Raw genomic sequence first — 17,175 nt, forward strand, 5'->3', positions numbered from 1 at the left:
TGTAAGGTGCTGGTTGGGGCGCAGCAGTCTGCCTTGCAGCAGTGCTGTGGATCATGTGAGGAGGGAGGGGGGAGGGGAACAGGCTTCAATGGTGGAACTAGCTGAGCAGGCTGAACTGGTTCCTGGTTTGTTTTCACCTTGCTTCTAGGCCACATATACAACTGTTGAATATTATCGTGAGTTATCCTCAATGACCCTTAAACTACTCTTAGAAGGCAATAGGTGTTTGTAGTCTTTGTGTCTTGGACTTTTACTGTGACTTGCAAAGGCTGATATAATTTCTAGGAAAGGAAGTGAATTAAGTATTAGATGGAGGAAAGTGGCATTTTTGTTCTCTAACAGGTCTCATGTTATTGACTAAATGCTGTAATGAATAACCATTGCTGCTGATTAAAAGGTCTCTACTAGTTTTACTCATAGAAGCTTATCAGAAGAAGGGTGTACAGCTTGCGAAAACAGCTGGTTAATGTCTTTCATGAATCCTGTGGGAGCTTTCAAGGCCACCTTTCCCACCATGTTTGAAACAGGTACTCTTCATTAATTCTGACATAAAAACCTAGCCTATTTCCACTGAACGAGTTTCTGGACATTTCTTGGGGGTGGGGGGATAGGAGGGGAACTGACATTGGCTCAGCCGCTCAGCAGCTGTGTCTCAATACAAAATTAGTCCTTTAAAGAAGTAATTTGGGGACTTTTTTCTCTGACAGTACCATCTAAAGGCAGATAAATGTATTGCACTTTAAGTTCCTTTCCCTGTGTCCGTGTTTACGGCTAGATAGGATGCTTCTTGTTCGTGAACGTCCACCTCTCGCCAACCAGTAGAGCTAAAACACATTGTTTTACAGTTTTTATTCTCATATTATGCTCTTTAATCATATATGTATATATTTTTGAAAAAACTTGGCATCGGGTAAGTACTTAAACACTTGGGCGTTAGGTTAAGTCCTAACGTTTGTTAGTGCTGAGCGGTGCTCAATTCAAATTGCATTGGACTCTACTGGATGGGGATGGGCTTCGGACAAACAAACGTAGGTATTGCTTACATTATATCACAGTTCAGGGTAAGTATCACTTTTACGGATTTCTAAGAAATTCAGACATAAATCCTTAAAGGGGGGATAACTCAGCATTGCATCTTTATGGACATTTGCTGAGACGTCAGCATATCGCTACCGTTTTGGCAGTGATTGACATCACCAACCAGCACCTAAAGATGCCCATAGACATTAATAACAGTGAGGTAAGACCAGTGTTTTAAGTGGGCCCGTATGGCCTGGTATACCATATCGGAGCTTTATAATATTAACTCTAAGCGTATCAGGACTTTTTCTTGGCCTACTAGTAACTAGGGCTGGGCGATATATCGATATTTTTAAAATATCTATATAATTTTTAAACAAGATATAAGATGACTTTAAATTCTTATATCGATATAACTGGTCAAACTGCTATGCTAGCGATTTGCCACTATGCTAGCAACATGTTGCTCCATCTCTAAGCGGCTATTACATGTATTCTCACAAGTTTGCTCAATCTGAGGGCCTCTGGGTAAATGTGCTGATCTAAACTTTGCATTTGGCGTCCTGGTTATTAATTATTTGGGGACGTTTAACGCCAACGAAGTTCTGTTTTTCCATCCTGCGTGTGCAGAGAGATGAGTCAAACCCCTCCCTTCCCTGTGTAATCGGGAAACATCTATGGATAGCCGGAGTGGCCAAATGACCTCAAACTTATTTAAGGGTTTGAATAGTAAACTATAGGGTTAACGTTTTATTTTGAAGGCGAGCTCAACAGGTGAGAAATGTTGTTCCGGTTCCGTTTTTTTTTTTTTTTTTTTTTTTTGGTTTTGCTATGCTACTAAATACTCTGTTAAGAGTAGTTCTGTTGAAAAATCTAAGCGTTTGTAAGGCGTGGGTTACGGCGACAGTAGCCCGAAAATAATACTCATAAAAGAGAAACCAGAGACTGAATCATTGCAGTATAATCGCTGATATGAGCCAATACTGTTAGACTCCAGCCATGTTTGGCCCAATAACTAATAACTCCACTGTGCATGACCCATGTGACCTTCAGTAGGTGCAATTACATCATCATACATTTAGTTTAACATGATAGATTATTTTTTCTCTGGACAAGAAATAAACAACATGGCCCACCTCTGGATGACATTTACATAATTTTACATTAGTTATAAATATATAATTAAAAAGTGCCTATGGGACATTTGATACACCTCTAGTTCTCAACTGTGTGTGTGTGTGTGTGGGGGGGGGGGGTGTTAGCAGACAGCTGTACCAGTGTTTCTAAAGCTCATACTGGAGAGAATAGGCACTAAGGTTAAAGTTTGACAAGAATCAATACATTGTTATGCATATAATCTACTGATTTATGTATATAATTTCTCAAGACAGCTTGAAGTGAGTTAACTTTTAAATATTTTACAGGAGGAAAAATATCAAGATATATATCATATATCAGAATTCAGCTAAAACATATTGAGATATAAGTTTTGGTCCATATCGCCCAGCCCTACTGATAAAGCTTGGTTTATGCTTGACGCATTCACTTTCCGCGCGGTGATGCGGCTCGCGGATGGAACGCGCTTCACAACTCGCAGCGTTTATGGTTCGTGCGGATCGTCTCTGCGGTGAGCCAATATTCTCCCAAACTGTAGGGGGCAGCATGGAGCTCTACGGCATGCATCCAACACTACACCATAGTAGAAGTAGAAATTACTGTTTACAACATGGCATTCCAGCATTTTCAACAGCGTCCTCGTCTTTTCCGACAGTGCGAGCTATTTCTCTCCAAGAATTATTAACAACATGTTGATCACGGTGATCTCTGAGAGCTGAATCATACAAATGTCTGTATTTACGAACCTCTGCCATACTAGTTCTTGCCGGTCCGCCATGTTTTTCCGCGTCCGTCCGTCCGCGTGGTTAGAAATTTTCCGAGGTGCGCGTTGCGGAAATTCTGGGCCGTGCGGAGGCGCGGTGGAGGGGCGTGGTTGTTAAAATGACGCAACTTTTCCGTGCGGACCTCGCGGACGCGTCAAGCATAAACCAGCCTTTAGAAATTAGTTTGCTTACTATGCCAGCCCCCCGTGCACGCTCTGACAGAGAAAGGAGGGACACCTAGCTTTTTAATTCTGAATCTTCACCCAGCCCCACCTCTGCTCTGATGGACATATGCTGAGGTGTGTACCGGCACTCTTTAGAGTTGTGTTATGTGAAAAACATCAATGACCATAAGAAATGCTGTTTGTATGGCGCTCTGTAAGAGATCACAGTCATGCAATGGCATTGTGGAGGGATTTCCGCTGTATTTTTCAACTTTGGAAGTTAAGAATCTGCAATTTTATTTTATTTTCATTCCGCTCACCTGCCGAGTCTTCCCATTATAAAAACGCCAGATTGTTGAGCAACAACTTCCTTTTCCACCGAGTTGCATCCAATCAGCATGAGCTGCCCACATCTCCTGACTTTACCAGGCAGTTTCTGGGTACATGCTCCAAGGCAGGTACTGTGTTGGTCCCTGACGAATACCGTGAAGGTCTGGTAAAGTTACCCATAAGGTCTGATAGTGGAAACAACCCTATTGACGAGTATCTGTAACTCATCAGCTGCTGATCGCCTCCTCCTAGCTCTATCTATCAGGGCTCCCACAGACACAAAGCAGTCCAGTGTCTTGCTGTCACTCTCTGGCTTTTATACTCTGAGATGCGACATTTCCTCTTGTTGTCAAACCACAGGAAGGAGAACAACTACCAGACCACCGCCGCCCTACTTTTTTTTTTTTTTTTTTTTTGATCCCTCCACCACACTTAAAAAAGTCTTCTGTCCTCTCCCTGGTCTTTTGTACAGCCCTGCTCCACTGAGGGGTTAATCCCACTCAGGACCGCCCACTTCTTGTAGCGCTTCTCTCTTCTGATGCTCCTGAAAGTGCTTCAAACTTAAGAGGAAGGTCACATGTTGGTCACACTCTCACGCCTGAGCCTGTTTTTTTTCCTGTCCTCTCTGGTTTCCTCCTGATCTCACAAATAAGTCTTTAGTTGATTTATTTTAAAGGATGACCAAACAGTAACTAATTTACTTGTTTTGTTTTTTTAATCTAAGAACAGTTGTGTACTTAAGTAGACTACATATATGGTGCTTTTTAAGTGAGGAAGAAGAAGGCATAAATAGAATTAAACTTGAATCAAATTTTTAATAACCAGTCGGTTTACAACGCTAATAAACAGAATGGTACCCAGCCAGTGGTTTGAAACCGTTACAATTTTAGATGTTTCAACTGGACGAGCTCAAGAATATTCAGATTTTAGACAAATCACTGACGGTGTTGTTGGCTAATTTGTTTTTAAAGTGCTTCTGATCATTTTTGGTTGATGAGATCTCTGAGGAACAATGATGGCAGCAACATTTGAAGTTAATGGAGGAGAGTGGAAAACGCTCTCAAAACACCATCATTCGTTTTTATATACATATTTTGAGTGGATGTTGGCTTCAGATGCTACAAGCTCAAAAAGCTCCTTTTAATTATGTGATTTTGTGTTTTACGTGGTATTGTTTCCTCAGTAGATGGAAGTCAGGTCCATCTGCCTCCTAAAGCTCTGGACCATCATCTGATGTTGAGTTTTCTGTACCGTCTGTGGATGTTTCATCCCGAGTCCTCCAGCTCCAGCACCCCCCTCCTCTCCATGGCTCAGCCCAGCCCAGCTCTGCTCTCCTGCGGCAGCTAAGCTTGTTTTTGCGACATAGCTCTGGAGCAATCAGCCTGACAAGGCCGGCCCACTTTTCTCTTTCCTTTTTTGTCCCTTCTTTCCAGCCCAGCCCCCTCTCTAGCTTCTCTTATATGATGCATTTTCTTTTTCCTTTCCTTCCATGTTTAATATACCTCTATTCCTCCTCTCCATGCCTCTCTCCTTCCTCTTTCAGTCTAAATTCTCATTTTCTCTTTCCCTCGCCTGTGCTCCCCTCCCTCCCCCCTGGCTCTCTCTCCTCTCCTCTCTCTCAGTAAATCAGCTTTCATAACGCCGTGCAGCAAAGCCTTGTTTTGGAAGGCTCTGACGCTGGCAGTATTCAGAGTCCGGGGCCAGCTTCCTGTTGCTATTCTGGGGCCCTTGCTTCCTGTGTGGACGTGTCTTATTCAGATTCCAGGGTGCCTCTCACTCATAGCCCTTGCCCCCTCCCTTCTCTTAGCTCGTCTGTTTCTCTCCCCTGCCTCCCCTCTCTGTCTCCATCCCACCCTTTTTTTATTTTTCCTCTATATGATTTTTAATTAATGTGCTTGAGAAATTTCAATCTGCTGACAGTGTGTTGTTCTGCATTTGCTTCAGTGAATTGTTTCTCAAAAAACCCCTGCTTTGCTCTTGCAAGCTCTCTCTCTCACACACACACACACACACACACACACACACACACACACACACACACACACACACACACACACACACACACACACACACACACACACACACACACTCCCGTTTTGCTCACTCTCATGCCCCTCCCTTCTGCCTTCGTTTCTGCTGGGCTGAGCTAGTTTTGCAGCACAAAGACTGTGGCTGACTGCAGCACTGTCTGTCCTCTGCTCTCTCCTGGAAAACGGAGGAAAAACGCTGCTGAGGCTGGATGGATGAGAGCAGCCTCACAGTCAAATTAACTCTCACAATATGAAACAACCTCCGTGTTCTACATTTATTCTTTATATATATTTTTCGTCTCTCTCGTTAATTCACTCACACTTTTATTCCCCCCCCCCCCCCCCCCCCCCCCTGCGAACGCTGCGTCCTTGTGTGAGACGGTTAAAGGGGAGGGGCGATGCTGGTCCGGGAAAGCAAGCAGGCAGAGTGACTGTAGGGGTCTGGAGGCCCCCATCACCACCACCACACATCCACCCTCCCCTTGGCTCACCGTATCCCAGCACCCCTCACCTCGGGCTGGGCAGCTGCCTGCTTCACTCGGGCATCTGTGCGCTGCCTTGGGACCCCTTGCTACTATTGTGATTTGTACAAAAGACATCATGTACACATGTACATCATCTTTCTATTATTCACAGCCCCCCCCCCCCCCCCCCCCCCCCCCCCGCTATCTGGCATCTCTGCAGGCTAGCTCAAGTGCTTCTCCTTTATTTTTTTCCCCCACTGAGAAGATCCATTAGGTAAATAAGGGGCCTTTATTAAAAGATCTCCTCACTTATCGATTAAAATTCATATTTGGCCCTGAGTTCCTTATTGATTGAACGAAGCAGTGATCAAATCCAATTTATATTCCTTTTCCCCATTTCTCATGGTTTGCCCTTTCATCCTCCATTGGTGGATGTTGTTATCCCTCCCGTGTGGCAGCGGTGTAACAGTGATCTCCTGAGAGTTGGAGCTAGCTCTGACGCTCCGGGCTGTGTGCGTACCCCCCAGCAGGACTCCTCCAACCTCCGAGCTCCTTGTCACTCTGCTACAGCTATCAGCCTAGATGTCTTCTCACATTTTAGAAAAATTGTACTTTGCAACTCTGCAACATGTTCAGTTCAAATAATGGCCACTTTTGGAGTTGTCTGCTCCCTCTCTCAGATCTGGCTAATGACATGATTGGAGCAGAGGTTCATATCACACCTGTAAGGTGCTCTAATCTGTGTGTGGAGAGTTTCTCTTCACCCTGTGCTGTGCGTGGAAGCCTGTAATGGCTGCTGTTGCCTTGCTTTTGCTCCTTTCTCTACTTCTTTCCTCAGAGTGGGATGGGAGTGCCCCCTCATGGTTGTGCTCAGCCCTGCAAACCTCAACCAGGGGCTGGAGCTGCTGGAGCTTGGTGGACTTCCCTGAGGCCTTCATACATTGACAGATGAAGCTGAGGCTTCAGCAGATTCTGCTGATGTTTTCCTCTCTTGCTGGGGTTTGATGGGAGTGTTAGACAGAGCTGCTTCTGGTCTATTTTTAGGCCAAGCAGGCTGAATTGTGTTTAGTCAGAGCACCTATTGGGAAGCAGAGCATTGTGCTCTGATGGTAACGTCTCCCTGACTTGAGTTATCACCACACTTAGTGTCTGAGTTCAGAGAAAATACAAGGGCTGAAACGACGAGATCCTCAGATTGGATGAGGATGGCTCAACGACTTCCTCTTCCATGTTGTTGTATAACACCCTTTCCCATAACACATAATCAGAGATTTTTACTTATCTAAAAGGTTAAAGTCAAAGTCCCATTAGTCATCACACACTGGTGAAATTACATTTCCACATTTGACCCATCTCCATGGAGAGCGGTGAACTGAAGCTATGGCCACGCTCGGGAGCCATTTGGTGGTTTAATCCCCCGATCCAACACCTTAAAGCTGAGTGTCAAGTGGGATGGTACTGGTTCTCATTTTTAAAGTATTTGGTATGACCCGACCAGGATTTGAACCCCGATCTGCCAATCCCAGAGTGGACACTCTACCACTAGGCCACTGAGACTGAAACACATTACAGAACTGCACAAATCAATAATCAACAACACCTGGAAAGGATCATGTGAGATGTTTCTATCATTTAACCAGGAAAGAGTTCATTTTATTCATATGGAGGGGGCGGAGCTTAAACTAAGCCTGAGAAGGGTTCCATAAAATACTTCGTGTATCCTTACGGGCAAAGGCTATTCCAGGATGCATTACGAGCTGAAAAGGCAATTTTTGTAAGTAAATAAATTTAAGCATAAAAATATTTGGCTGTAAAAACATTTAAAGCCCAAAGTGGTTTTGTCATCACGGCATTTGCATATTTTCTTTTAAATATATTTTATCAGATAAAATAGAAAGAATTATTGTTAACAAGCTTATATGGCAGGTTCTGAGTTGCCAATAAGTTTAGTTTAAACTTCCTGTTTAGAGCTGTCATGGTTGCTAGGCAACAGGAGAGACACTGAGGTAGAGGCGGGAATAAATATGAAGGCCAAGCCTTCTGAATCCTCTGTTTTTTAAATGTATTCTATGTTGTGTTTAACAAGGAAGCCAGGTCATGCCTGGGAATGACAGGAGGAGGGGGTGGGGGCAAGGTCAGGAAAAGTGTGTGTGACAGTGGGGTGAACCCTCCCCCTCTGCCTTACCCCACCAACACCCACTCCAGAAACCACTAGCCAGGGTCACACATTCCAGATATGTTCCATTATCTTAGGGCCACCACACAGCTCTGTGTCTCCCTCCTCCTGAAGGGGGAGGGGGTGGGGGTCGGCTGGCATGGCGGGCTAATGGCTTTGGATAGGCTTGATTGATTCAGTGAAGTAATCTGCAAATGGAATACATTAGGCTGGCAGAGAGCAGATGACTCAGACACAGCACTGGAGCGATGGAGAACCTGTACTTTAGTGGGAACGCTGGAGACTTTCTGCCGTTTCAACATTCCCAGACTAGACCTGCCCCTGGGAAAACTCATATGAGACCTGAGTGGTATTTATAGGTACTTTCTCCATTCCATACCTTTCCTTTTCATCTCTCGTGGACTCTTGAGAGAGAACGAAGACCGCTCAGCTGCCCTGACGTTCCATGTTAGGTGGTGCTGGGGAAAAGCACAAAATGGCTGCCGCACACACAGAAAGGCTCCTACAGAAAGATGTGCAGCTCTCTCCTTCTCTCCCCAACCCCAAGCTGCATTCTCTACGTGTATAAAAAAAACCTGAGCGTATATAAAGCCATACCATCAGCTGGTTGCTTTCTACAGACTATGCTGCCGCCGTGACCCTCATCTCTGCTCATTATCACCCCTCTAACTTAGCCTCTCATGCCTGGTCCACATCCCCATCATCGTTTGCCTTCTAATAATGAGTGTGCTGAATAGCAGAGCCTCAGCAGCAGCATCAACTGCCAAACACCACCATCCCACCGCCCCCTCCCTCTGCTCTCGCTGTCCGGCTTGTGCAGTCAGCAGAACAGGTTGGTGCTGTGCAGTATTGAGCCAGGAAAAATCAATGACTGCAGAGTGGGAGTAGGTTGGTGTGTGTGTGTGTGGGGGGGTGTACAATGCTTCTGCCTACTGAGGCTGAGGAATCGGAGCTGTCGGATTCTTACAGAGCGCTCGCACTGTAAGCTACAAACTCAGTGCTGCTCCAGCCTTCAGGAGCCCTTTGTTCTGGCTCTTCCCGTCCCTCCAGGCAAAAGTCTTTTGATGAGATTTAGTTCTAAGAAGTATTATTTGTCTCAACGTTTTCTCTCTTTACCTCAGATCTGTTTTCTTGACTTTTGACATTCTCTTAATGAAGTCATGTGTTGTGTCTGTGTTTTTAAGGAAACACAGACAAAAAACTGAAAATTAAACCAATTATTCGAACCTTGGTTTTGTTCACATTTCAGCAACAAAACTGTTAATAAAGTTCAATTGAACAGGCACAGAATTCCCTTACTACACGTGTGTTTTACAGGCAGGAAACAAATCAGATTCCATGCATGGCTCAGCTAGCTGACCCTTGACTTCTTGCTCCTTTCATCTGAGGCTGTGAGGATGGTGTTGGTGGAGCATTACTTGAATTGGGAGGGCGCCTCTCCACGGTGTTTTTGAGCCAGGAGGCGGAAAAAGGTGGTTGTCATGGAGACCGTCCAGTGCAGACCAAGACCTCTGTCAGATGACCAGTCTTATGGGGCGCTTGCTGACCTGCTTTCACATGTGAGAGAATATTAACTGGTTATCCGCTAGCGGATTTGCATTGAGCAACCCCCCAGCCTGAATGGGCTTCATGTTCCCCGTGCAGGTAGCAAACATGTGCGTTTGAATGTTTGCAACAGGGAAGGGGGGCAGAGGCAACTGGGTGAAGGTGGGTTGAAGATTTGGGGGATGGGGATTCTGAATCAGCTTTTCCTCCCTGCCGCTCCCTCCGGGGCTCCTCCGCTAGGTCACATCCCAAAAATAGCTATGGGCGCCGTTTCAAGTGCAAAACCGCCGGCTTCAGGGCTGCCGCCAGCCTGTGAGTGTGAGATTTCTATGGGAATATTTGGCCACCTTCCAGTGGGTGTGTGTGTGTGTCTGACATCCCCCCTCCTCCCTCTTATTTTTTCCCTCCTTCAGTGTGACTGGCAGATGAGCTTGCATTTCTAACTGAGCACATGTTCTCCACGTGACGGGCCCAGTGTGTAAACATTCACCTTCTACAAACATAATCGTCGCCAGCTGCCTTCCTCTCCTCTCGTCCGCTTGCCGGCCCAGCTCGTCTTTGTGTTCCAGCCTGGCTCAATAACAACACCACATGGCAGCAGAGTCCCTGCCCCATGCTGCTTCATTCTGCTGCCTCCTGAGATGACTTGCTTCAGTCACCCCCCACTCACTCCCATTTTCTCTTTGCAAGTCACAAAAAACGGTTTTCTTTGGCAATATGCATCATCATCAGTTATGGAACTTAAGCTTTCAGAGAAACATGAAACGGAAATATTTTTGTACAGTAAATGCTACTTTTCTGCCTTTTTCTCATGTTTGTCATTTTTATATAACTAGGCTTGAGATCACACATGATTCTGTGTTGCATTCTGGGACATGGCGGACATGTTGGTAGCGGCACGAGTGTAAACAAACCATGGAAACAAACAGTACGTTACAGAGAAGAAGCAGATTTGGGAGAAAGGAAAAGTTAAACAACACATTAAAATCCTGAAAAGGATGCAGAATATACGGAGATCTGTTGAAGAGGGAAGTCGGGGACTGGTATATGGACAAAATCAGCATCATAAATGGTTTGGTTCCATATGAAAAACCCAAGACTGGAGCACCGAGGACAACTTGTTGCTACCGCGGTTTTGCATAATGGACATTTTCGGCTGTCTTGTTTGTGACATGAGTGAATGTAAATGCCAAGATGAGAGGTAAACGTTTCATTTGTAGTTTATTCTAGTAAAACTATCAAAACGGTCATCCAATAGGAGTGTAGCAGAAGAAGTCGTGTTGTGTTTCAGTGCGCCCACATTAGCTTAACGATGTGTGTGTGTGTACCCTGTGTGTCGATATGCATGCTCAAATGGAACTAAAGAACAGCTGTGCAAAAAACACATCATCTGTAACTTACCAGAATAAAAATGGAGATTATACATGCTCATCTAGATCAGGATGCTCTGTGTGGAGTGATGTTTGGTCGCTTTACAGCGAGCCGAGGAGTCTTTATGGTTATAAATTCAATCAGGAAAAGTTGACCTGTTTTTTTTACTTTTCTTTACTGGCATATTCTGTGTTTTTAAGGCACTGACAGAATTCTGTGGTACCGACCAAGGACCAATTCATGTGATATAAAACAGTGCCTTGTTTTGGTACCTTTTTCACATACTATCAGAATCAGAATAGGTTTATTGCCATTGTCAGTGAACAAACAATTCACAAACTAGGAACTTGCTTCGGTACTAATGTGCTACACATAACATGAATAATAAGATTAAAAATAGAATAAAAAAAACTAGAATAAAACTTTCAGCTATAAAAAAGGCAGGTGATGGTAACATGGCCGATAACGTGACGTTGTGTCGAGTACAGAAGACCAGCATGGTTGTGTGTTTATAAGCTGTTCACAAGTCTAACGGCAGATGGAAAGAAGCTGTTCTTATGGCGGGAGGTTCTGGTCCGGATGGACCGTAACCTCCCGCCTGAGGGAAGCGGCTCAAAAAGTCTGTGTCCCGGGTGAGAAGGGTCAGCTGCTATCCGACCTGCACACCCCTGAGTTCTGGAGACGTACAGGTCCTGGAGAGATGGAAGGCTGCAGCCAATCACCTTCTCAGCAGAGCGCACAATGCACTGCAGTCTATGTTTGTCCCTCACCGTGGCTCCAGCGTACCACACAGTGATGGAGGAGGTGAGGATGGACTCAATGATGGCCGTGTAGAACTGCACCATCATCTGGGCCGGCAGCTTGGCCTTTTTCAACTGCCGCAGAAAGTACATCCTCTGCTGGGCCTTTTTGAGCAGGGAGCTGATGGATGGCTCCCACCTAAGGTCCTGTGTGATGGTGGTTCCGAGGAAGCGGAAGGAGTCCACAGTGGTGATGGGGGTGTCCGTCAGGACGGGGGGAGAGATGGGGCTGTGACTTTCCTGAAGTCCACAATCATCTCCACTGTCTTCTGAGCATTGAGCTCCAGGTTGTTGCTGCTGCACCAGTACACCAGCCGTTCCACCTCCCTCCTGTAGGCGGACTCATCACCGTCAGAGATGAGCCCGATGAGGGTGGTGTCGTCCGCAAACTTGATCAGTTTAACCGAGTCATGGCTCGAGGTGCAGCAGTTTGTGTACAGGGAGAAGAGCAGAGGAGAAAGTACACAACCCTGTGGGGATCCTGTGCTAATTGTCTTAGCGGTGGAAACATTCTTCCCCAGCCGCACGCACTGCCTTCGGTCCGTCAGGAAGTCAGTGATCCACCTGCAGGTGGAGTTGGGTACGTTAAGCATGGAGAGCTTGTCCTGGAGCAGAGCAGGAGGATGGTGTTGAACGCAGAGCTGAAGTCCACAAACAGGATCCTAGCGTAGGTTCCCGGGGAGTCCAGGTGCTGCAGGATGAAGTGGAGGGCCAGGTTGATGGTGTCGTCTACTGACCTATTAGCTCTGTATGCGAACTGCAGAGGGTCCAGGAGGGGGGAGGTGAAGGACTTGAGATGAGGGAGGACCAGGCACTCAAAAGACTTCATGACTACAGACGTCAGCGCCACAGGCCTATAATCATTCAGTTCAGTGATACGGGGTTTCTTAGGGACAGGGACAATGGTGGACAGCTTAAAGCAGGCTGGAACATGGCAGGACTCCAAGGAGATGTTAAAGATGTCCGTGAAGATTGGACATCGCTTTACAGCGAGCCGAGGAGTCTTTATGGTTATAAATTCAATCAGGAAATGTTGACCTGTTTTTTTACTTTTCTTTACTGGCATATTCTGTGTTTTTTAATGCACTGACCGAAATCTGTGGTACCGACCAAGGACCAATTCATGTGATATAAAACAGTGCCTTGTTTTGGTACCTTTTTTCACACACTAGCGTTCGTTATCTGATTTCCCAAGACAGACGGCAGCGCATGCACAAGTGCGTTATGTCGTCAGTCGCTGTGGGCAAGATGTAAACAGAGCTAACAGCACAGTAGAAAAAACACGCTCTGAAGCTTGGGTCTACATCACTAAATGCGATTGGTGACTGGGTGACGATGACAACATTGATAATGTTCTAAGTGAGCTATCATCATCTTAATCTGCTCCAGCAGGTAAATCAGGGGTGTCAAATATCGGATCCGGCCCGCAAGTGGGTTAAATCCGGCCCGCGAGATGGTTGGATAAACTTTATTTTCATACTTTACAATGTAGAGTGAAAATAAACGTATCTTTGAGTGTAAATAAAAAGAAAGCTGCGCTCAAGGCTCACACAACAACTTGAATCACATCCTGAAGATGGCCGCCACTCAGGATATGACTCCTGATGTTGATGTGCTGCTGAAAGCTAAACGATGTAAAGTAAAATGAGTCAAATATACTTTAAGTGCTGCATGAAACTGATCTAGCCATGTGATCTGTAAGCACTTTGAATCACTAAGGAATGTTTTTATTTGTTGATTTATTTATTTATTTATTTATTTTTCAAATTTTCAAGTACACTTCAGGTGTTGTACTTGTACTATTTTGGATACACTGTCCTCAGGCTCCAGCCTTGTTTTATATTGATTGCATTAAAACAAAGAAAACAATCTGAAGTTGTTTTAATTTACCGGTCCGGCCTACTTGGGACTAGATTTCCCTCAATGTGGCCCCTGACCTAAAATGAGTTTGACACCCCTGAGGTAAATAAACTGTTAAGACAACATTGGCTTGATACTTGAGCTTCCGTTGCTAGCAGCTAATGGTGCGTTCGCTTTATCCTCGATATTCGGAAAATCCGACTTCCGAGTAGGAAAAATCAACTGTTTGAAAATGAACGGCAAAACGAATGAAGATGCACCGTAAATTTGGTTCACAGCAGACATGTTTGTTTGAGTTTAATTTGCAGTCTGACTGAATGTATCACAGCATATTGTGATATATTGCATCGCCTCCCCTGTATCGTGATACATATCACCATCATTTCACCATTTCACATCCCTAGTATGTAAACAGTTAAAGCTGCAAAGCAGATGGAGACCTCCCGCTAATTCAAACCACAAATCTGTTAAATGCAGTTTCTGGTCAGCAGAGGGCTACAGAATGCCGCCCAATGCAGGGGTGGGCAATTATTTTTTCCATGGGGCCAGATGAGAAACAGAAAATATTGTGGAGGGCCAGGCCAAAAGGCTGAAGTCAATTATGCATAATATTAATGGTATTTCTTTATAAAAAGCAGTAAATACCATTGTTTTTTCAAGCTGGTAAGAGTAGACTATATGTTATAAATGAGCAAAAAGGAAAAAGTGAGGTTGGCTTACAAAAATGTGATTTATTCAAATGTCCCAAGACAATGGTAAACAAAGTGCACATTTGGTTTTTGTTAAACATTTGTGACTTATATTAGTTAACAGTTTTAGTCACATTCACTCCAAACCACATTCTGAGTTTCAAATGTTGTTGGAAAGAGGTTCTTAGCATTCTACAGACACAAAATAAAATCACTGAACTGTGATCTTGAGAAAGAGGTTTCAAAAAAAAGTGTCCCAGTTCACTGCTAGTTGCCTTCATTTGTGGTCCAAACACCTTATTTTGTGTTTTTAAGCGATTTTTTTCTTATTCAGTGAGAGAAATCTAGTCTCTGCTGGGCTTTAGCGAGTGCATCAGAGTCAGGTTGAATGTCTGAGGTGGAGAAGCGAAGCACAGCTGACTAATGATCATCAGTGAGAGAGGATCTATACCTGGATTTTGTAAACTTCATCATTGAAAATGTTTGTTCACAAAGGTAGGTAGAGCCGAAGAGAACCAACATCTTCTGAGCATGTCTCCTCAGGTTTGGAAAGTTCTCCTCCTTAAGAGAAGAGTAGAAATCCAGCAGAGATCCTGACTTAAAGTGCTCTGCCAGTACTGCATCAGACTGCAGGTCAATGAGCTCCAGCTGCACATCACTGGGTGCATTATCCACACTGTAGGTAAAGGGAGAGGAAATCATGTGCATTTCATCCTCCATTGTTCTGAGAACTTCAAAACGCCTTGAAAACTCACCATGTAATGCTCCTAACATGGACGAGTACCTGCTGAGGTGATCAGCTGATGGTGTGACTTCGTTCAGGGTTTGCATGTGAGTGAGTGTTGCTCTCCGGTTGACTTGAAGGAAACTGCAGCTTTCTCATGAAGGCCTTCACGAGGCTGTGTATTTCATGAACAAAAAGGCCCTTGCCTTGCAGTCTGGTGTTCAGTTCATTCATCAGTGCAGTCACATGAACAGCAAATGCAAAATCTGCCATCCAATCCTCATCTGAGAGCTCTGGAATGTCTTTGCCTTTCCTCTCGCAAAACTCTCGCATCTCTGCTTTCAAGTCCCAAACCCTCTTCAGCACTTTCCCCAGGCTGAGCCATCTGACAGCTGTGTGGAGTCCTCCAAAAGAGCCACAAACTGTCTGTGATCCATCGCCCGCGCCCTGATGAAGTTTATTATTTTAGTAACAACATCAGTAACATGGTTGATTTTTAGCACTGACTTGCACAACACATGTTGGTGTATAATTCAATGCAAAAACACCTATTTTTGATCTGTCCCTTTATCTTGCATGCGTTTCAAAAGTCCGACATTTTTGCCTGTAAGATTTGGACAACTGTCTGTTGCGACACCTGACAGTCTCTCCCCTTTCAATCCCAGAGTGTCCATGCACGTATTTACCTCTGTAAAAAGATCACTCCCTGTCGTTGTCCCTTTCATCGACCGCATTGCTGCCAGCTCCTCTGTGAGCTCCGTTATCCCCCAGACATCACAGCTCTCGTCTAAGGCCAATGAGAAAAAGTCAAAACTTGCCGCTTCACGTTGCAGCTGAAGCTCCAGGTTCCCCGCAATGTCCTCGATCCTCCTGGTCACGGTTCGCCTGGACAGCGGGATTTGCTCAAATGCGCCTTTTTTTTCAGGGCATATTAGTGCGGCAGAGTCCCCCATGCACTCTTTGACAAACTCTCCCTCCGAAAACAGCTTGCTGTTTTTAGCTATTTTGTGGGATATCACAAAGCTGGTCCTGGTTGCTGCATCCCTGGATGTGTGAAGCTTAGTAAAACAGCCTTGCTGCTTTTGCAACTTTGCTAGCAAAGCTTCGGATGTCCGTGCCCTCTCAGCATCAGACAAGTTCTTGTGTTTTTCCGAGTGTTTCTTGTCGTAATGCCGACTCAAATTGTAGTCCTTAAACACGGCAATCTCCTCCCCGCAAACCAAACACACGGCTTTACCTCCGACTTCAGTAAAAAAAATGCTTAGCAGTCCAATTTTTGTTGAAAATCCTGTATTTGGCATCTTTCTTTTTCTTTTTTATTTTTTTTTCCATGAGCGGACATTTCTCGGGGCTACAATCACCATGTCAACCGCGGGCACCTGTTGCTATACGTATTGCGTCATTGTGCACGTAAAAAACAACTTCAAAATAAAAGCAATGCAGCCTTAGCCCATGCATGAGGTAAAATGAGAAAATACATTTATTTTGTAATTTCCAATTAACCTGACGCGAGCCGGTCAAAGTCAACCAAAGGGCCGTATGTGGCCCGCGGGCCGTAAAATGCCCAGGTATGACCCAATGTGAAGTTGTTCAGGTTTATGGTTGAAAAACCATTGAAACCAGTTTGAAAGCAATGTGTTAAAACTTTTTAGTGTTGTTTGAAGTCATCTCTGAACTAAATGCTCTTTGTCCTCCAGGATCTCTCGGGCTCCATCGATGACCTGCCCACTGGCACAGAAGCCGCCTTGAGTCCGGGCATCAGCACCTCCGGGGTGTCCAGCAGCCAGGGCGAGCAGAGCAACCCAGCCCAGTCCCCCTTCTCCCCACACACCCCGCCACATCTGCCAGGCATACGCGGGCCCTCGCCTTCACCCGTGGGTTCCCCTGCTAGCGTCACCCCATCTCGCACTGGCCCACTGTCCCCCGCTGCTGTGCCAGGTAGAAATAGCTTTGCTTTTCTTATTTAGCTCCTTAAATGTCAAAGTTACTGAAACAAAGTTAGATCTCTGAGTAACTGAGATGATATTCCTTTGCTGTCCTGCAGGTAGTCAGATGCCACCCCGGCCGCCCAGCGTCCATTCAGACGGCATCATGCATTCTTCTATGAACCAGGACAGGGGTG

At 45.2% G+C, this 17,175-nt stretch overlaps 1 protein-coding gene across 1 annotated transcript in view; it reads left to right on the top strand.

Moving 5' to 3' along the window:
- Positions 1-17,175, top strand: part of arid1ab (AT-rich interactive domain 1Ab) — a 94,774-nt gene that overhangs the window by 62,190 nt on the left and 15,409 nt on the right. Inside the window, exons 5-6 of the mRNA XM_015976791.3 lie at positions 16,751-16,991; positions 17,098-17,172. Coding sequence (XP_015832277.1) covers positions 16,751-16,991; positions 17,098-17,172 — 316 coding nt within the window. The remainder of the gene's footprint in view (positions 1-16,750; positions 16,992-17,097; positions 17,173-17,175) is intronic.

Source organism: Nothobranchius furzeri, chromosome 19 (genome assembly GCF_043380555.1).
Source record: "Nothobranchius furzeri strain GRZ-AD chromosome 19, NfurGRZ-RIMD1, whole genome shotgun sequence".
NCBI classification, from domain to species: Eukaryota; Metazoa; Chordata; class Actinopteri; order Cyprinodontiformes; family Nothobranchiidae; genus Nothobranchius; species Nothobranchius furzeri.